The sequence below is a fragment of the Dioscorea cayenensis genome, chromosome 3 (genome assembly GCF_009730915.1).
Source record: "Dioscorea cayenensis subsp. rotundata cultivar TDr96_F1 chromosome 3, TDr96_F1_v2_PseudoChromosome.rev07_lg8_w22 25.fasta, whole genome shotgun sequence".
Taxonomy (NCBI): domain Eukaryota; kingdom Viridiplantae; phylum Streptophyta; class Magnoliopsida; order Dioscoreales; family Dioscoreaceae; genus Dioscorea; species Dioscorea cayenensis.
Window position 1 is genome coordinate 10,265,824 of NC_052473.1, and position 16,689 is coordinate 10,282,512.

A 16,689-nucleotide genomic window follows, 5' to 3' on the forward strand; every position below is an offset into this window, starting at 1 on the left:
TGTGCTAGTAATAAATGTGGATGATTTAAAATCTTGCAGAGTGTACCCCTCATGAAATTGGCGCAATAGCAAAGACGTCATACACCTAAAGAATGAAAATCATTCTTAGTCCAAAAACCTGCGATTTAAGTGCAATTGTGCATTAATATATCTTACTAATAATACAAGATCAGATATAGCTTTTGCAATAAATCTCCTAGCAAGCAGTATAGCTTCCACAATATTGACATGGAAGACACTAGAAAGTAGGTAAGTATGCTGCCATATGAGGAACTACAAATTTGCGTTTCTTTTTATCCATAGGAATCTTCATATCCAACCCGTCAAGTTTTGTCGACAAGTTGGTATCTGCGATAGTCAGCAAAGGACACCCTTAAACCCGGATATACATTCTTTTTACAATATAAGTCGTGAACGTAGTGGTTGCTGATTTAAGGATCAACATATACACCTCTCATGAAAGTTACTATTAGTAGCTAACAACGCGTAATAATTTACGGCAAGGCAATGCCGCTAAGCTATATTTTTCAAAAACAAGAAAATGCCTGTCATCTGAGGGAGAGACTACACCTTTTTCCTCCTTCGTCGTATTTTTATCCCAATGGATCTAGACAAGGTTTTTAATGAGCTAGTAAGCTTTCCTCGGAATATACACTCAAGGATAATTTCGTGCTCCTTTGTGACTAGTGTTTTCATCCCAAAGTGGATTTTCCCTCGAGCAAGCCTGAATGAGACATGATATCGCCAAGACAAGTATCTGCAAGGTGTTATGAATACTGTAGAAATAGTGGATGCATCTAATGTAGCAATCAGCGAGGGATTGTGGTAGGCAACACTCGACGTCAGAAAGCAACTAATGCATACTCGCTGATCGGCAAACCGACAATTCACTATTTTGCTCAGACACTCGTTGACATTATTACTATTTTACCTACATATGATATCTTGAGCTTGTTGGATCCGAAATTAATCCTAACCATACTCTTTCTATCTCTTGAATGACACTATAAATACCTTTTCTCGCCTGTTATAATGAGATATAGCGAGATAGAGAAGGAGAAAGAATAAGATGAGGTGAGGTATAATCAAAGGTATTCTGCAGATATGTTTCTTTCTCTTTATTCTTATACTATTTATCCCAAAGATTTCTCTTATACTTATCACATATTCAAGGAAAATCTTATATATATGTTATATTGAGGAAGAGCCAGTGGTAGCATTTACAATATTTGGGGAAATAATATCGCTATATATAGGTGATCTCGTGATGCAAGTTTCCATCGAGAAACCACTAGTAGTCCACGGTAAATCACCATCAAAAGTGCTTAAGGATTGAGGGTTTGAAACCTTGCTCCTATAGTACCGTTTATCGATCATTCCATGCACCTATATACTAAGGCCATGTTCATTTGGTGTTGTTTGCTAATATTGGTGTGGAAATCCTTTGTAAGAATAATGAGTGTCTCACTTGGCACAAAAGGATTTTCTTTAGGGACTTCCATCACTATAAAGCGCCTTTGTCACCTTTGTGAAATATATATATATATATCACGGGTTCCGCTTCTCGTCTTTGATTTGGGAAAAGGATATAATACCCAACCATTTTTGTAGTTGTATATATATATATAAGTAATTTGTTATAATAAGTTGAAAAATTTATTGGTGCTTTCCATGCTATATAGAAAATTAACTTAAAACACACACAATCATAACTACAGTGAAACAAAATTATAATGTTTCCTTGCTCGATACACTACTAAAAATTACTACTCATAATCTTTTCTAATAAAATATTTCGTAATGATGTTATCAAGCCACAAAGATTAGTTGTAAATAATAATGATTCAAAATATAAATTTTTATTATATACAATATATCAAACAAACTAAGACTATCCTTATATACTAAATACAAGTAGCATGCCATGAGGAAGCAAATAAGTATAAAAGACATTGAAGGACGTTGACATGCATCAAAAAGTTGTCTTCAGGAGAAGAAAGCAACAAAGTAATAATGGAGAGAGCAATCAAGAATTGATCATAAATAATTAAAGCTTGAAAAAAATGAAAATATTACAAGAGAAATAGATGTAATACAATAGATTTCTTATTATTAAAGTTCTTATTGAATGGGAATTCATATATGTACATTCAATGCATAACAAATAAAAAGACAACATTTCATAAAAGTTATAATGCAAGTCTTACAAACTTTGGGCAGCAAATGTCTGAGTGCATGGCGAGAATATGCCATTATGGGACTTGCGACCATATAATTAGTTTGTCATATGAACTATGTTTTTGCAAGTTTGGATATGTACTTAATTAAAGCAATTAGCGTGCCTTGACCGGGGCAAATATATATGTTTTTATATGCCATATAATATAAAAAATGTTGTCGGTCAATAATATTTTATCAATTAGTGGTTTTTAATTTGATACAATACACATGAATGAGAAACCACAATTATAGAGGAACTTTGAATTAAAATTATCATACCACCGCGGCAATAGCGAACTATTAAAGCATTTGACTCCTATACCAAAGGTCGAAGGTTCCTCTCTCCCAATGCATATGATTTAAGCCTAATAATAAAAAGTGTTTTAGAGCAGACTGAGAGAAGAGATCCCAATTTGGTTGCATGGGATTAGGGGTCAATAGCATCGAGGGAAAGCGATTGGCTACTCAGCTTGATCTGTGCTCTCTAGATAGGAGTTCAGCGAGTGAAATATAGTCATAAGTGAGTTGTACTAGCATAGTGGAACTAGTTATTATTCACCATGAGAAAGGGAGCAATATGATTTAAGGACTCTCTCGGTTCAATGATTGCAAAATCTAGTGCAATGTTGTTTTAGAGCCTAATCAAACCCCTAGAGAAAATACATGCTAACACCCTTCTTCTATGCTTGACTTGCGGGTAATTTTATGTTTAATTGGTTTTTAGCTCACTGCTATGATTTGACACCTACAACTTTTGATGAACTAATTGATGAGTTGTAAATTAGTACTAGTATTCTCTAGTTCTTTGTGGATCACAGCCATACTTTTAACACACTATTACTTGATCAACATTTTGTACTTTTGCGTTTCCACAGTAATATTAGTCCTATCACATGTAGATGATTGAAAATATTGGTGAAGCTATCTTAAAACACAATAAAGATTGTTTTAAGTTGATTGAAGACCTAACTTGATATGATTAGGAGGGGCACCAAAGATTGGGCTTGTGTGTGAAGACACAAGAGGATTTCTACTCGCATGATAGACTGGTTATTGTTATTGATTGATCACCATTTATGCCGTGGTTAGGGTGGTATTAGGAGACCATTTGTATATTATTTTGCGTCTTCTAGTGGATTTAATTCTCTAGACTTAACCCCACAAATGTAGGCAAGTTGTGCCCAACTGCATTAGCAAAACCTTATTGCTCTTCTCTTAACTGTTGTACCATATTGTACTTGATTATCAAAAAATTACTGACCCACAACCCCTAACAGAACTAATATAAATGAAACATAAAGGCTGAAGTTAGTTCCTACTTTCATGCTATAGAGCAACTATGAGCAAATGGAGAGGGAGACTTTTGGCAAGCATTGTTATCGTTAGTTATGTTGGATCCCAAAAAGCTCTCCAGAGCAGAAGGAACACAACTTTTTTTCATGATGGTTTTGAGTCAATTATTTGTTGCTTTACATATTGCTACACAACCTTAGTCCTTTCACGCTTGCCATAAGAAAAATTCATCAATGGCTCATTATGAAAACTAGGGGTTCATCTAGAATACTCTTCAGTATTGGAATCAAATATTTATTAAAATAACTAATGAAAGTAGGAAAGCTTTGATTGGCTTCTTGCATCTTCTGGAGAAATTGGATTTAACTAGTGTCTCATAGATCTTAATAGAACTTGTATTGTGAAGAATAGGCATGAATTTGCGCATACATGGAGCCATTCAAGGATTAATGGCTGTTATTCGAAAAATGATGTGGTTTATCATTGATACACCATGGCCATCACTACAATAAAAATGGGCTGCGCCGACTAAAATTAACAGCGAACCCAATTAAGCCACCACCATAAATCCAAAGGGTTTTGAGGGCCACAAGACCCTCACCGCTCTGCCTTTCTTCTCACCAATATCCCTCTCCTCTGCCATGGATCTTCATCTCCTTCCTCTCCTCCTCCACCTCCTCCTCTCCATCCCTCATTTGGCTCCAACAACCTCTCCAGCCCCTACTTCTTCTCCGAGTTGCAATGGCATCCTCCTCACCTACTCTCTCAAAGGCCACGACATCATCCGCCCCCACGTCTCCGACCCCAACTCCCAACCCTACTCCTACCGCGCCACCGCTACCATCCTCAACTCTAACGATCGTGACCTCCTTGTCTTGGCCCTTCCTCATCTCTTTCCTCCACCGCGAGCTCCTCGTCTCTTCCATTTCTGGCATTCTTACTGATGGCTCCACCTTCCCTTATTCAATCCCTCAAGACTTCCCCACCTCCTTCTCCAACTTTCCCAACACAGATCTCAAAACCCTCATTGAAACTGCCATCGATCTCACCCAGATCCAGACCTCCATTTCCATCGTCAGCACTCTCTTTGGCTCTCTACCCTTGGCGATCCTTCTTCCTTCCAATCTCTCCCTCTCTGCCCTTTCTTACAGCAATCCTACTCTTGATTTTACCTTTAATTCCAGCACCTCGATCTCCTCGTGCTATATTATTGCTAGTGCGGTAACATTGCCTGACTTCATCAATGCAAATAGGAATCAATTTTCAAGGTTAAGAGCAAGATCCTCAGCCTCCGTGATCTACGGGTTCTTGTCGACATCTTCGGAAGCACAATCATTTCCATAAGGTATGTATATTTATTCTTTCTCCTTCTTCTTTGTCTAGAGTTCTATTATGATTTGAGGATTTGATATAATTTTTTATTGTAAAGTGTGATTTTTTTGTTTTCGATCTTATGTTGGAATTATAGATTTGATTGGATGTAAACCTGAAACCGTAATTGTCTTCTTTTTATCTAGCCACCACTAAATGTTGGAGAAATTGGTGAACTATTTCCTCTAGAACCCTAATTGTCCCCTTGATACCTTTAAATGTTGGAGAAATTTATGAATTGTTTCCTTGAATGTATGATGAAGGAGAAATATATATAACTTTTTATTTTCTTTATCCATATGTACGTTTTTTTTTCTTGAAAACTACAATTTCTTATTAATCTTCATTTTTGTTTTTGAAAAATAATGCATATTCTGCTAAGCATTGTAGCTAATTTTTCAACGGTTGGGTAAGAAATAATCAATTTGTTTGGAGTTAACAATGTTTCAAATTTCTAAAAAAAAATTCAAAAAAAAATTGATAAACAAAAATAAAAAGAGTCATTTGTAGAGTTTTTGGGCATATAAGTCATTTGTAGAGTTAGTCATTAGTTATAGAAATTTAAAAGTCTTTTAATTTTTTTTTCTACAAATTACTCTCTTGATTGATTTATTCATTTATTTTTAGAAATCTTTTTGTAGCTGATGATCATTAGAAAAAATGGGAAGTATTCAGTGGTGAAAATGCTAATAAAAAAAGACATGTTATTCTCTACCAAGAATTCTTATATTGAGATTATGTTTTATATGGCAATGTATTGTTTCACTAAATTGATAAAATTTATTCAGATGCAGTTATTGGAAACCATCCTTTTGAATGACTTCAAGGGTGCAGAATATGTACTTCTAGTAGAGCTACAATTTGCTTTTGTAGCATTTATGGTAAAATCAACTAATATATCTCCATCGCCAGCAGAATTTTGGTCTGTGTATTATTGACTTAAAAAGTTTTAAAAGCTTGCCGATCGGGCAATCACTTCAAGCATTTCTTCAACGGAAAACATTAGTAAGCCTTTTTCTCTACTGCATGGAAGCTGTAATTATTTTTATTCTATTTTATTTTAAGTTTAGATCTATCAACGTACAATCTTCATTAGGTGTTTATATAAATTATGATGATGGAAGAGAATATTGGCATGTATAAGGCACATTGTTTAATAGATACATACACACAACTAGAAAGTGAAGAGAGTTGAAATTCAGGAATGTATGCTAAAGTTATACATGAAGCCTTTCAGTATCAATGAAGGGCCATAGTTTAAGAAAATATTGTACAACTTTATCATATATACATGCATATGTGTATATATATGTTGTATGTTACCACAAATACTCAAAAAGTTATTTTTTGTATCAAGATTCTTCTATGAGAGAAAAATACAAAAGTGCTATTAGGTCTTGAGATTTCTTTAATGTGACTGGAGTTTCTAGTTTAGTCTATGTTATTATTTTTCTAATATAACATTTTTCTTTCCAGCCTCTTCGAACAAGGATTCAACTATTTTCCAAGGTAATTCTCTTTGTAAATTCATTTTTTTTAATATACTACTATGCCATAACTTTCTTGGTATGAACTTCTTAGGTGTGATGATATATGGTACTGCAATGAATCTCATCAAGGACAAATACTATAATAAATTCATGTGTTGTGATGTTCTTTTGTGTTAAAAATTCCCTTTCCACCTTCATTAAGGATTATTCTAATCTTTTTTCCTCCAAACAACAACATATTTCAATCAAGTCAGGTTTGTACAGTTTGATAAGTGCTTGAATAGACATATTTCTATATATGTTTTACATACATTGAGTATCATTTTTACCATGGTTTATGTCTCATAAAGTGTATTTGGTGTTCCTTTGTGCAAATAGATTGTGAATGCCTTAAAGGAAGAAAAGAAAGCAAAGATAGGTTATGAAGGCACATTTTGAGAATTTTTGTACAACATAAGGATCAAGACACAAGAGGAGCTCATGTACATGATGGTGTGTCAACTTCTAAGAGAATTCAAGCTAAATTATGAGTTGGAAAGGCACAAAGGCAGTCACACTCCCATGTCCCTATTTGTGTGAAGAATGCAAGAGCTTTCCAATGATGATTCGATGATGAGAAGCCTCATAACCTACCATGTGGACGTGTGCTTGACCATGTGGCCTCAAGAGAAGAATGTGCGAGTCGTGTTTATAAAGGGAACTGTAGTAAAGTACTATAGCAAAATACTATTCATGCGGGTGCATGAAGACTCACACGGTCACATGGAGATATATGGCAGACTCAGTTTTTGACTATAAATAACCTTTTTACCCTATTCTTTAGAGACTTTTTACTAGTGTTTGAAGGGTAATGCGGCTAGGGTTTCAAGATGAGGTCTTTGGCGAACTTGGAGGGTGTTCTTCAGTAACTTTGATAGATCTCTTTTTCGTCATAGTATCAAAGGAGCCTTCGGCGACCTAGCTTCGGAGAGGGATCTTTCAAAACGTTGAGCGATCCATCAAGACCATCATTACGAATTCAAGGGGGTTTTATTCCATGGTTTTCATTGCTTTCATTGCATTATTATTTGTTTCTTAACTTGCCCATGGAGGGCTAAACCTTAGTAGTTATTTGGGCATGTGAGCCTTAGGATCATATCTTTGTATTGATTTACTTTACGTTTTCTATTAAATCCAAGTTTAATTGAGTTTCAATCTTGTTTTCTCATTGCTTGCATGTCGTATTAATCCTTGTGATTGATTTGTATTGCATGATATGTTGTCTTGGTGAGAGAGAGGTCTCCATTAGGGTTAAAACTCCAAGATTGAATAGGGTTGAGAGGGTGAGTCATGAGATAGTGGAGTATCCCCTTTTCCCTCTGATGAGTGCATTCTATCTCCGTATTCCCTAGGCTTTATGCGACCATATTTGATGTGAGGCGTGAGATTGAGAGATTTCTCCTCCAGGACCTTGTAGAGGATTAGGGATCTTTCACCTAGAGGTAGAGTTAGATCTATCTTTAAGAATCGGTTGTACTCTTAGGAATCCCTAGAGTTTATTGCGGGCATATGTGGTGTGAGTTGTGAGATTGAGCAATTTCTCTACCGGGATCTCATAGGGGACTAGTATCGATGGCCGGGAGGCAGGGACCAATTGTTCTTGGATTACCTCAACTTGATTAATTCGGTTTAAAGATATATGGTAAATCATGTGCTTTATGTTAGATCCTAGGGGAGCATTGCCCGGGTACCTCATCTTTATTAATTGAGACTTTCCTTATTTTCTACTTTTCCTTTGCTTGCTTGCTTGCGATATTCATATTCTTGCAATTGAGTCCATTTCACCATACTCTTGATTCCAACTAGATAACTGAGAAATAGTTACTACTAATACTTCAGTTCCCTATGGATTTGACTACCCGACTCATTGGATACTTTATTACCTCAACATCCATGCACTTACGGTACACGCATGCAAATTGGTGTGTCAATACTATAGTTGTAAAACTCTCTTCTTCTTGATGTGGAACATCAATGAGGACATGGGTACCACATCAGTCCATGTGGTATTATTTTGCTAACATATAATGATCACAACATGTATCTGTACATGTGCTGATGGATGATATGCTTAATGTGAGACTGTAAGAACAATTCTATTAGAAGCTTCTCATTTTTTCAGTAATTTGCAAATTGCATTGTGAAAGGCTATGAATGTATCACTAATATAATTGACTCTAGGCATTAATATTTATTTTTTTGAAATATCAATATTTTTTTTTTAGTTGGTGATCTGTGCAGTTTATTGAAGTGATCTATTGACAGTAAAGCATGGTTTTCAAAAACAAAAAAGTACCACTGCAGCTGAGGGTATGGGAATCTCAGTATTCTTAGATGATGCATGGTTCTTGAAGGACATATTTTTGTATCGCCTATGCAAGGTTCATATTCCCATATTTCTTAATATAATTCTAGTTTGGAATACAAGTCCTTGAGGTCAAAGTTAGGACTGTAACAGATTTACTTATGGCCTAGTCTCTTTTTCTGAATTGAAGTCATACTAAAAAATTGCTAACCCTACCCAAAGTTGATATGTCATATTAAAATATTCAGTTGCAATTGAACTTGTGTTCAGGCTTATGCAATTTTCAAACTCATTTTCACGAGGCTTGACCTGAGTCTTGAAAGAAGTAGGCCATGGGCATGGTTGTGAAATTTTAGGCCATGTATTCAAGTTTTCTCAAGCTAGCGCAACCTGTTGACAGCCCCACCAACATTTTGAACATTAAAGAACTTTCAGTTTTGAATGGAATTTGTGCATTGCAATAATTTATTCCTAAAGCAGATCATTCATAAGTTTAAGAATTACTTAGAGCATATGTTCATAGTTGAAAATGTACGTCACTAATTTTTTTTTTACTGATAAACTAAGTTCAAATGCCATTAAATGGGCCAATTCTTATTTGATTGACCTGTTACAAGTTCCTGTTGTTAATGATGATCTTTTGACTTGGGTATGAAGGCTGAACCCTTTCTTTGACTCATCCATGTTTCTATTCTGTTAACAAAATCAAATGACAAGAATCCGTTAATTCCAGTGAAACCATAATAACTTTGAAATTCATAAGGTATATGCATGGCATGAGGAAGAGGAGGATAGTTCAATTGTTTGAAGTTTTAGCAAACTAAATAAAAAAGAACTACATCTGCAATTTAGATATGATTCAGAGAAGAGATTATACACCCTAATTCTAAACACTATACTGACTCAGCTTCACTGTCTATGATTAAATGTAATTGCCCGTGCACAAGATTGGGAAACCCAAGTGACAACCCACACGAGCCATTCTTTGATCAAATGAAGGATGAAAATTAGGCACTATCTTGTTACACAGTTAGAAATAATTTTGGTTCTATTGTGAAGAATTTTCTCAAAATAGTTCTCTAGTACAACAAGCTAACTTGCTGTCTCACATGCAGACCAGAAAACTTAAAGGATGACTAGAACACATATTTGGCTGAGATTTTGAGAAGAGCGGTCTTGATGTTATGTGTGAAGATGGGGATGAGGTTATTCATTTTCTATGGCTTTTGTTATCTATTATTTCTTCTTGGCTGAGAAACTAAAATCATGTTATCCACCTATTTGCAGTATGCGCCAGTGGTTTTACCTCCAGATGATGCTATGCATGTTAAAGACCAAGCTAATTAATTAGCACTTAGGAACAAATAATTAGAAAATCTTTTTTTAAATGTGGCATGGCAATTGACAGATATTCCTGATCTTTTGCAGAGATATAGAAGAAAAATTATTGAAATGTGGTGATAGCAATGCCCACTGAGGTATATTTAGTTTTTTTTTCTTTCGTTGTCTATATGTTGTGTCATGTGGCTACTTAATTGGTGTCCTTTTTTCTTCCTCATTTCTGATTATCCTATTTGTCTTTCTCTCATGTAGGTGTGTTATTGAAGAAATAGAAGATGAAGAAGACAAAGAAGAAGAAAATAAACCCTCTTCATCAGCAATCAAACAGATGCATCTATTAAATATTAAGTGACCCAACCAGTAGAAACTACTAAATATTTGTTAGTGTAAGCCCTAGCCCCAATACATTGTATGAACTCTTATTATTTGGATAATTATTATAAGGCATCGTTTTATCTATTATTATTTATGTGCATAGTTAATAAGATAAAATATCCTTGAATATTGATTCTACTCAAGTTATCAATTGCGTGATTTGGATAGTAAAACCTTGAAGCATAAAATAGAACAATATTCTAAATGTTCCTAGTCAATTATTTTTCATGGGAATGAAAATAAATTAAGACTAGTATGTCTTTCGTGAAATGGCCTTGTTTTACAGATCATAAGATATGGGATATCAATCAAAGGACATAGATACATGTTAGGGAACAGTGTACCTAGATCGATCCACTTTTGAGAATACTATGTGGTTGTAAAGTCACAAGTGTTTTTCTCAAGCAATTCTTGTACTCGAATCCTTCGACCTGAAATTACTATGGATCTCGGATGAATCCTTACATGCTTTAACTTACGCCTAATGTCATTCGTAACTGAGTGGCAAGTACAGGTATGTTTGGGCATATCGCGGTTCATGCTGAGAGACATGAGTGAAGTGAAGGGATTGTTTCTCTCTATAAAGAGAATGAATATATATCATCGGTCACTTGATTAATGAGACTAAGTAGTGCGTGGCCACGCCCAAGGGAAATGATAAGAGTTATCATTTACTTGCCCTACTCAGTTTAGTAAGAAATCAAGAAATTACTTAGCATTAAAATAAGGGTGACTCGCTCCATGCCTTATCCTAATAAAGATATTCAGTGGCAAAAGATTGTATGAGGTTGCAATAGGTTCCATTAATTCTCGAAATTGACCTTCATTTAATATTGGGTAATCGTATTATCTTGCTAGAGAATAATTATGATTTATGAGTGTTAAAATTGTTTAAGCTCATTGCCAATGTTAAATGGATCTACAGGATCGTACACTAAGAATTTCGGGATCAAGGTTCAGTATTTGTTACTTATTGGACCATCTATTTAGGGTTGGTGATAAACCTAAATTAGGTGGAGCGAATAGCTTATTCGGGTTGGGTCTTATTAAGTGTTGATCCAATCTAATCAATTTGGTTAATTAAAATGGTTTAATTAATTTAGTAAAGAAGAGATTCCTAATTTGATTAGGAGTGAAGGGTTTTTCGTAAATTAGGGTTTTGGGTTTCCAATATAAATAGATGGTCTAACCTTAATATAAAGAGAGAGAAAAAAAGATAGAGTGATTGAGAGATTGTCTTTTAATAAACCCTAGCTGCCAACCACTCTTCTCCCTTGATCGCCGCCGTCGGATCCCGCAGTCGCCACGCCTACTCTTGAATCTCGGGTGCTTGCTATTCAAACCAAGAAACAAGTGTTGTTTCTTGAAATACTTGCATACCTGCTTGATTCCCAAAGGCGTTCGTGTGTACGTGATAGTAGAGGGGAGTCGCAATTCGCAGTCCTTTTCAATTTCGGGGAAACAAGGGTGCGTTCAGAATCGTCATCAAAAGAAAGGTATAACTTTTAATTATCTATTTATTTAGAATTTAATCCTAGTTCTGGCATGCGCTAGGGTTTTATCATGTTTACTTGCCGTTAAAACTTTTTTTAGGTGCTGCGTTTTGGCATGTATTTTTCGCATGGTAATTCCCTTATTAGAGTGATAAGATCCTAACAATCTTCTCAAAAGGTATATGTATCTGATCCATTCGACTGTAGGCACTGAATACCTCAAGAGTTTCAGCAATAACCCTAAAGCTTTCTAGTAAATTCAGTTCTTTTACAATGTCTAAAAATTCTCAGTAATTTATTCCAAAAATAAATGCATGATTCAAATGTTGTATACAAGTTCCTATAAATGTTTTTACTGCTTTAAATTTATTAAATTGACTTTAATTTTTCTACAACTAAAACTAAATAGCATCTCTGAATGACCATCATATCTGCATAGAAATATGATTGGAAGTTGGAATTTGTATTTTACAGTTCTCTTCACATCCTTAACTGAATGTTATCTATTTGAAATATGTGACACTGTGATAGGGCATTCCACAATAGCTTCTTTGAGGTTATTTTTGTGTTTATAGTCTATTTCACTTTGACTTATTGTAGATATTCATAGTTTCATAATTCCAAAGCATGGATAATAAAATTCTTTTAAATAATGGATATTCTTGGAATTAAGATATAGAGCTTATCAGGAATCTTGACCTCATGTTTTTCATTAAATTTTGGGAAATTGATTGACAAAATCTTGCTATATGCTGTAAATTCAATTTATCATGCTGGGTTTTCAATTTGTCATGTTGGCTTTTCAATTTACATATGCCACAAATTCAGCTTGCCATATGTGTTTCTCTCTATGGGTGAGTTTTTTGGCTTTAAAATGATAATGGTTTGTGTTTTTTAGTATGGACACTGTATTCATTTTGATTTTCATTTAATGCTGCAGATCAGAGCAACATCTCTATGGTCTTATGTCACCTATATGGTTTTGGATATCTTCAAATGCTATTGGAGAAAAATTAATTCGCAATCCTCAACAGTCCATTTTCATGGAAAAACGCGAGCTAATTCCTAGCAATTATGTAAATAATAAACTTTTGATGTCGAGTGGTTTCTTATTATTTTGTTATAAACTTTTGTCTATTTTTATAAAAAAAACTTTTGATAAAAACATTATATGACTCCCATAAATGGTGAAGCTGTTTGTCTAATGCCATCATAATTATAGTGTTGTGATTGAGATAATGTTTGATAGGATAAGTTGAACATGAATAGATAAAAGGAACTGCTGGGTTTTGTAGAATACTGTAACGGCAGAAAATTCCGCAGCTATAGGTGCTGCAATGTGTCATTGTAGATATATAAATCCGCCGCAAACTCTACTGCGACTGAGGTTTTAGCGGCAATTTTTTAATCCGCCGCTATACACTTTTATTGGCTAAAATAGTACTTGTAGGTAGGGGTGAGCAAAAAAATCCGGATCCGATGATCCGATCCGATATCCGGTTTTTTTACCCGAATTTTTTGGGTACCCGGTCCGAATTTTTAAGGTGAAAACCGGATCGGATACGGGTCAGGAGAAATTAAAAACCGGGTATCCGAATCCGATCCGGTTTTTAATATATTCATTTATATATATATAATAATTAGATATAGATATATAATTAGATATAATAAATTTAAATTTTATATGGTTTAAAAAGTAAAAAAGAAAAAAAAAATCCAAATCCTTCATTTAAACCCTTTAGTTTAAATTTTCCAAATCCCTCATTTAAACCCTCTAAGATATCTTTTTTTACTTTTTTTAGACTCATATAAAAATTTAAATTTATTATATATATATATTAATAAATTTAAAATTTTACAAGGACGTAAGTAGAAAAATTAAAAATCCCTTGTTTAAATACTTAAAGAGTTACTTATATCGTTACATTATTATATATATATATACATATTAATAAATTTAAACTCTTATAGGGTTAAAAGTAAAAGGAAAAAAAATTTCAAATCTTTATGTCTAAGATCGGTGAAACTCTTTATAATTTTTTTGAATTTTTTTATGGGGAGAATAATGTAAGGTTTTAATCCTCTTTTATAAAGTTACTGAAAGTTTCTCATATTTGTTTTTTTATGAATGTTGATGTTGTTATATATAAAAAATCCATGGAGTAGATGAAACTTAATTTGGATCCGGATATCCGATATCCGATCCGGTTTTAAACCGTGTACCCGATTTTTTTAGTATCCGGTTTAAACCGGCCTGGATACTGGTCAAGCTTTTGCCGATCCGAAAAACCGGGTACCCGATCCGATTTTAAAAACCGGGTCGGGTACCCGGTTTTGCTCACCCCTACTTGTAGGGGCGGATTGTATAGATTACTTTTCTTGTAGTGCATGTTAATTGCAACATCAACCAGATATATCATATATATGCTTATCAAGGAATAATTTTAATTTAATATTAATTCATATAATTGTTATAGTATGAGCAAATTAAAGGGTTAAAAAAAAAAAAAAAACTTGCACATAGAGTGTACATCAAGGACTAAAGTATATGGTACATCTATCTCACTGATTCAATGCATTGAGTGTATAGCTAATATTTTTTATCTTAATTAATAAATTTGTCCTTGTTGGATGGTTCTAACCACAAGGCACTACACTGCCACTGACTAATTCAAAAAAGAGAAGACTTTGTCTATCAAATCCTTCTTTCAAGTGAAACAACTACAGGCTTATACCATCCGTCCCTTTCCATTTGAAAACAATAACAAACAATCACATTTTTGTCATTTCCCCTTTCTTTTAATTTCTAGCTTAACCAGTAATGACCATTTCTTAATTGCCGCTCCAGCCATACTTTTCTGCTTTCTTCTCTGTAGACAAATTTTTGATGCATTTCACTGTCCTTCCTCCATGGTTTTACTCAACTGCATGTCATGGCATTCTTAACTTGGCATGCTACTTGTATCTCTATATAAAGAACTTTTATAGTTTCAACTCATTGCAACAGAAAAGTCACACACACTTAAGATATACAACTACTAAAAATGGCACACTATAATTTCATTTTCCTAGCAACACTGCTTCTTGCGTTGATCACCAACTTCATGTCATCCTCTGCAGATACTGCAACCTTCTACACTCCACCATATAACCGTAAGCATTGCATAAACTATATGTGTAGATATATATATATATATATATATATATATGAACAAAGGTGTAATTTGCTCGAGCATTTATATACATGTAGTCAATGAAATATAGGTTAGAATAACTAATAATCAGTTAATTAGAAAATATGAATTTGAATATAAAAGATTGATTTTCTCATTTTATCAGCTTAAGTTTTGGATTGAATCAAGTTTAGATAATATATTTGGTTTATTCTAATATGATATTAGAGTTTTGTTTGTTAATTTGATTTGTTTGCAACATGACTAGTTAACTTCTTAGAGTAACTACAAGCTTGTAGTATGGATTGTGTTTTGTGTGTTTCATATTTATTATAAGAAACTATACAATGTTTATTGTAAAAGTCTAGTTTGTTCTAATACATTATTATCTTAAACATGTACCCGTTTAGCTGCTGCATGCGGCTTTGAAGTAAAAGGAGTGATGATTGCCGCGGGGAGTCAGGAAATCTTCGATGATGGACGTGCTTGTGGGCATTTATTCAAAGTAAAATGTCTTGCCGGGACGAACAATGGTGTCCCTCACCCTTGCAGAGGATCAGGGACTGTGGTCGTTAAGCTTGTCGATCTTTGCCCATCTGGTTGCCAAGGAACCATTGATTTGTCTCAAGAAGCTTTTGCCAAGATTGCTGATCCTGATGCCGGGAAGATTGAAGTATCCATTGAAAGGCATGTTTTATGTTTCATTTCTGACATTTCATCAATTTGAGTATTTTTATTGTTTCTTGAATTTAATGTTTGATGTCTTGTTGGATTTTTTTTATGCAGGTTGTAAGAGCTGAATTTGGTTTCAAATGGAGAAGGTTGTTGTTGCAGTTGATGTGTTGCTTTGAGTCAGTATATGTTGTGATTTCATGTTTTACTCGCACTGAATTATGTTGATTACTTGTATGCTTGTCATTGGTTGTCTTTTATTACAAAAGGGAGAATATATATATATATATATGTTTAAATGCTTTTGATTTTCTGCTTGATCTTCAAAATATTATAATTGTTTGTGCATTCAAAAAATTAAAAAAAAAAGTTATTTAATTCAGCAACACAATTAAATAAGTGGAGGATTTAAATAGGAAATTACTAAAAATGTTATAAGCACTAAAGTAGGTGGATATATTTTTTTAAAAAAAATAAAATGAATATTGGCAAAGTTTTAAGAATAATTTACGGTTGAAAGGTATACATATTTCTATTATTTAATGATTTTATTAATACTATATTTGATTGGTCAATTAGAAAGGTATAAAAGTAATTTTTTCTGTGCACGTTATTCAAATAGTATCAATCTTTTGAAAGTCTAAGTTAAAAAAAAAAAACAATGGATCAGCGAACAAGTTCTAATCAATAATTATTCAAGAACTAGTTCTAATTAATAACCGCCCACTGAAATTTAAAAAAAAATATGAAAATATGAAAGAAGTTTTATAAAGATTTTCAAATCTCTTATACTACCACATAAAAAATTAACGAGTAAATATTACTATTGATCATCAAATTATAACCAATTATCAGTTTGGATACCACATTTTAATTTGTATCAAAATGGTCCCCTCATTTTCATTTTGTTTCAAAAA

The 16,689-nt window shown here is 33.7% G+C and overlaps 1 protein-coding gene and 2 long non-coding RNA genes across 5 annotated transcripts; all 3 read left to right on the top strand.

Annotated features, from left to right (window-relative positions):
- The first annotated feature begins 4,015 nt into the window (after positions 1 to 4,015).
- LOC120283528 lies at positions 4,016 to 6,797 on the top strand. 3 transcript variants are annotated; one of them, XR_005543288.1, is made up of 4 exons: positions 4,016 to 4,858; positions 5,673 to 5,889; positions 6,361 to 6,393; positions 6,753 to 6,797. It is a non-coding gene; the product is annotated as an uncharacterized LOC120283528 (long non-coding RNA). The 3 variants fall into 3 exon arrangements; XR_005543289.1 differs by lacking the exon at positions 6,753 to 6,797 and adding an exon at positions 6,466 to 6,702; XR_005543287.1 differs by lacking the exon at positions 6,753 to 6,797 and having other exon boundaries at positions 6,361 to 6,702.
- A 1,137-nt stretch (positions 6,798 to 7,934) lies between these two features.
- On the top strand, positions 7,935 to 10,192 carry LOC120249358. Its single transcript, XR_005532833.1, has 3 exons — positions 7,935 to 8,794; positions 9,834 to 9,923; positions 10,006 to 10,192. It is a non-coding gene; the product is annotated as an uncharacterized LOC120249358 (long non-coding RNA).
- A 4,752-nt stretch (positions 10,193 to 14,944) lies between these two features.
- LOC120257660 (EG45-like domain containing protein) lies at positions 14,945 to 16,039 on the top strand. The gene is made up of 3 exons (XM_039265095.1): positions 14,945 to 15,080; positions 15,511 to 15,787; positions 15,887 to 16,039. The coding sequence occupies exons 1-3, from the start codon at positions 14,972 to 14,974 to the stop codon at positions 15,891 to 15,893; spliced, it is 393 nt and encodes a 130-aa protein (XP_039121029.1). The 5' UTR covers positions 14,945 to 14,971; the 3' UTR covers positions 15,894 to 16,039.
- Positions 16,040 to 16,689: the final 650 nt, after the last annotated feature.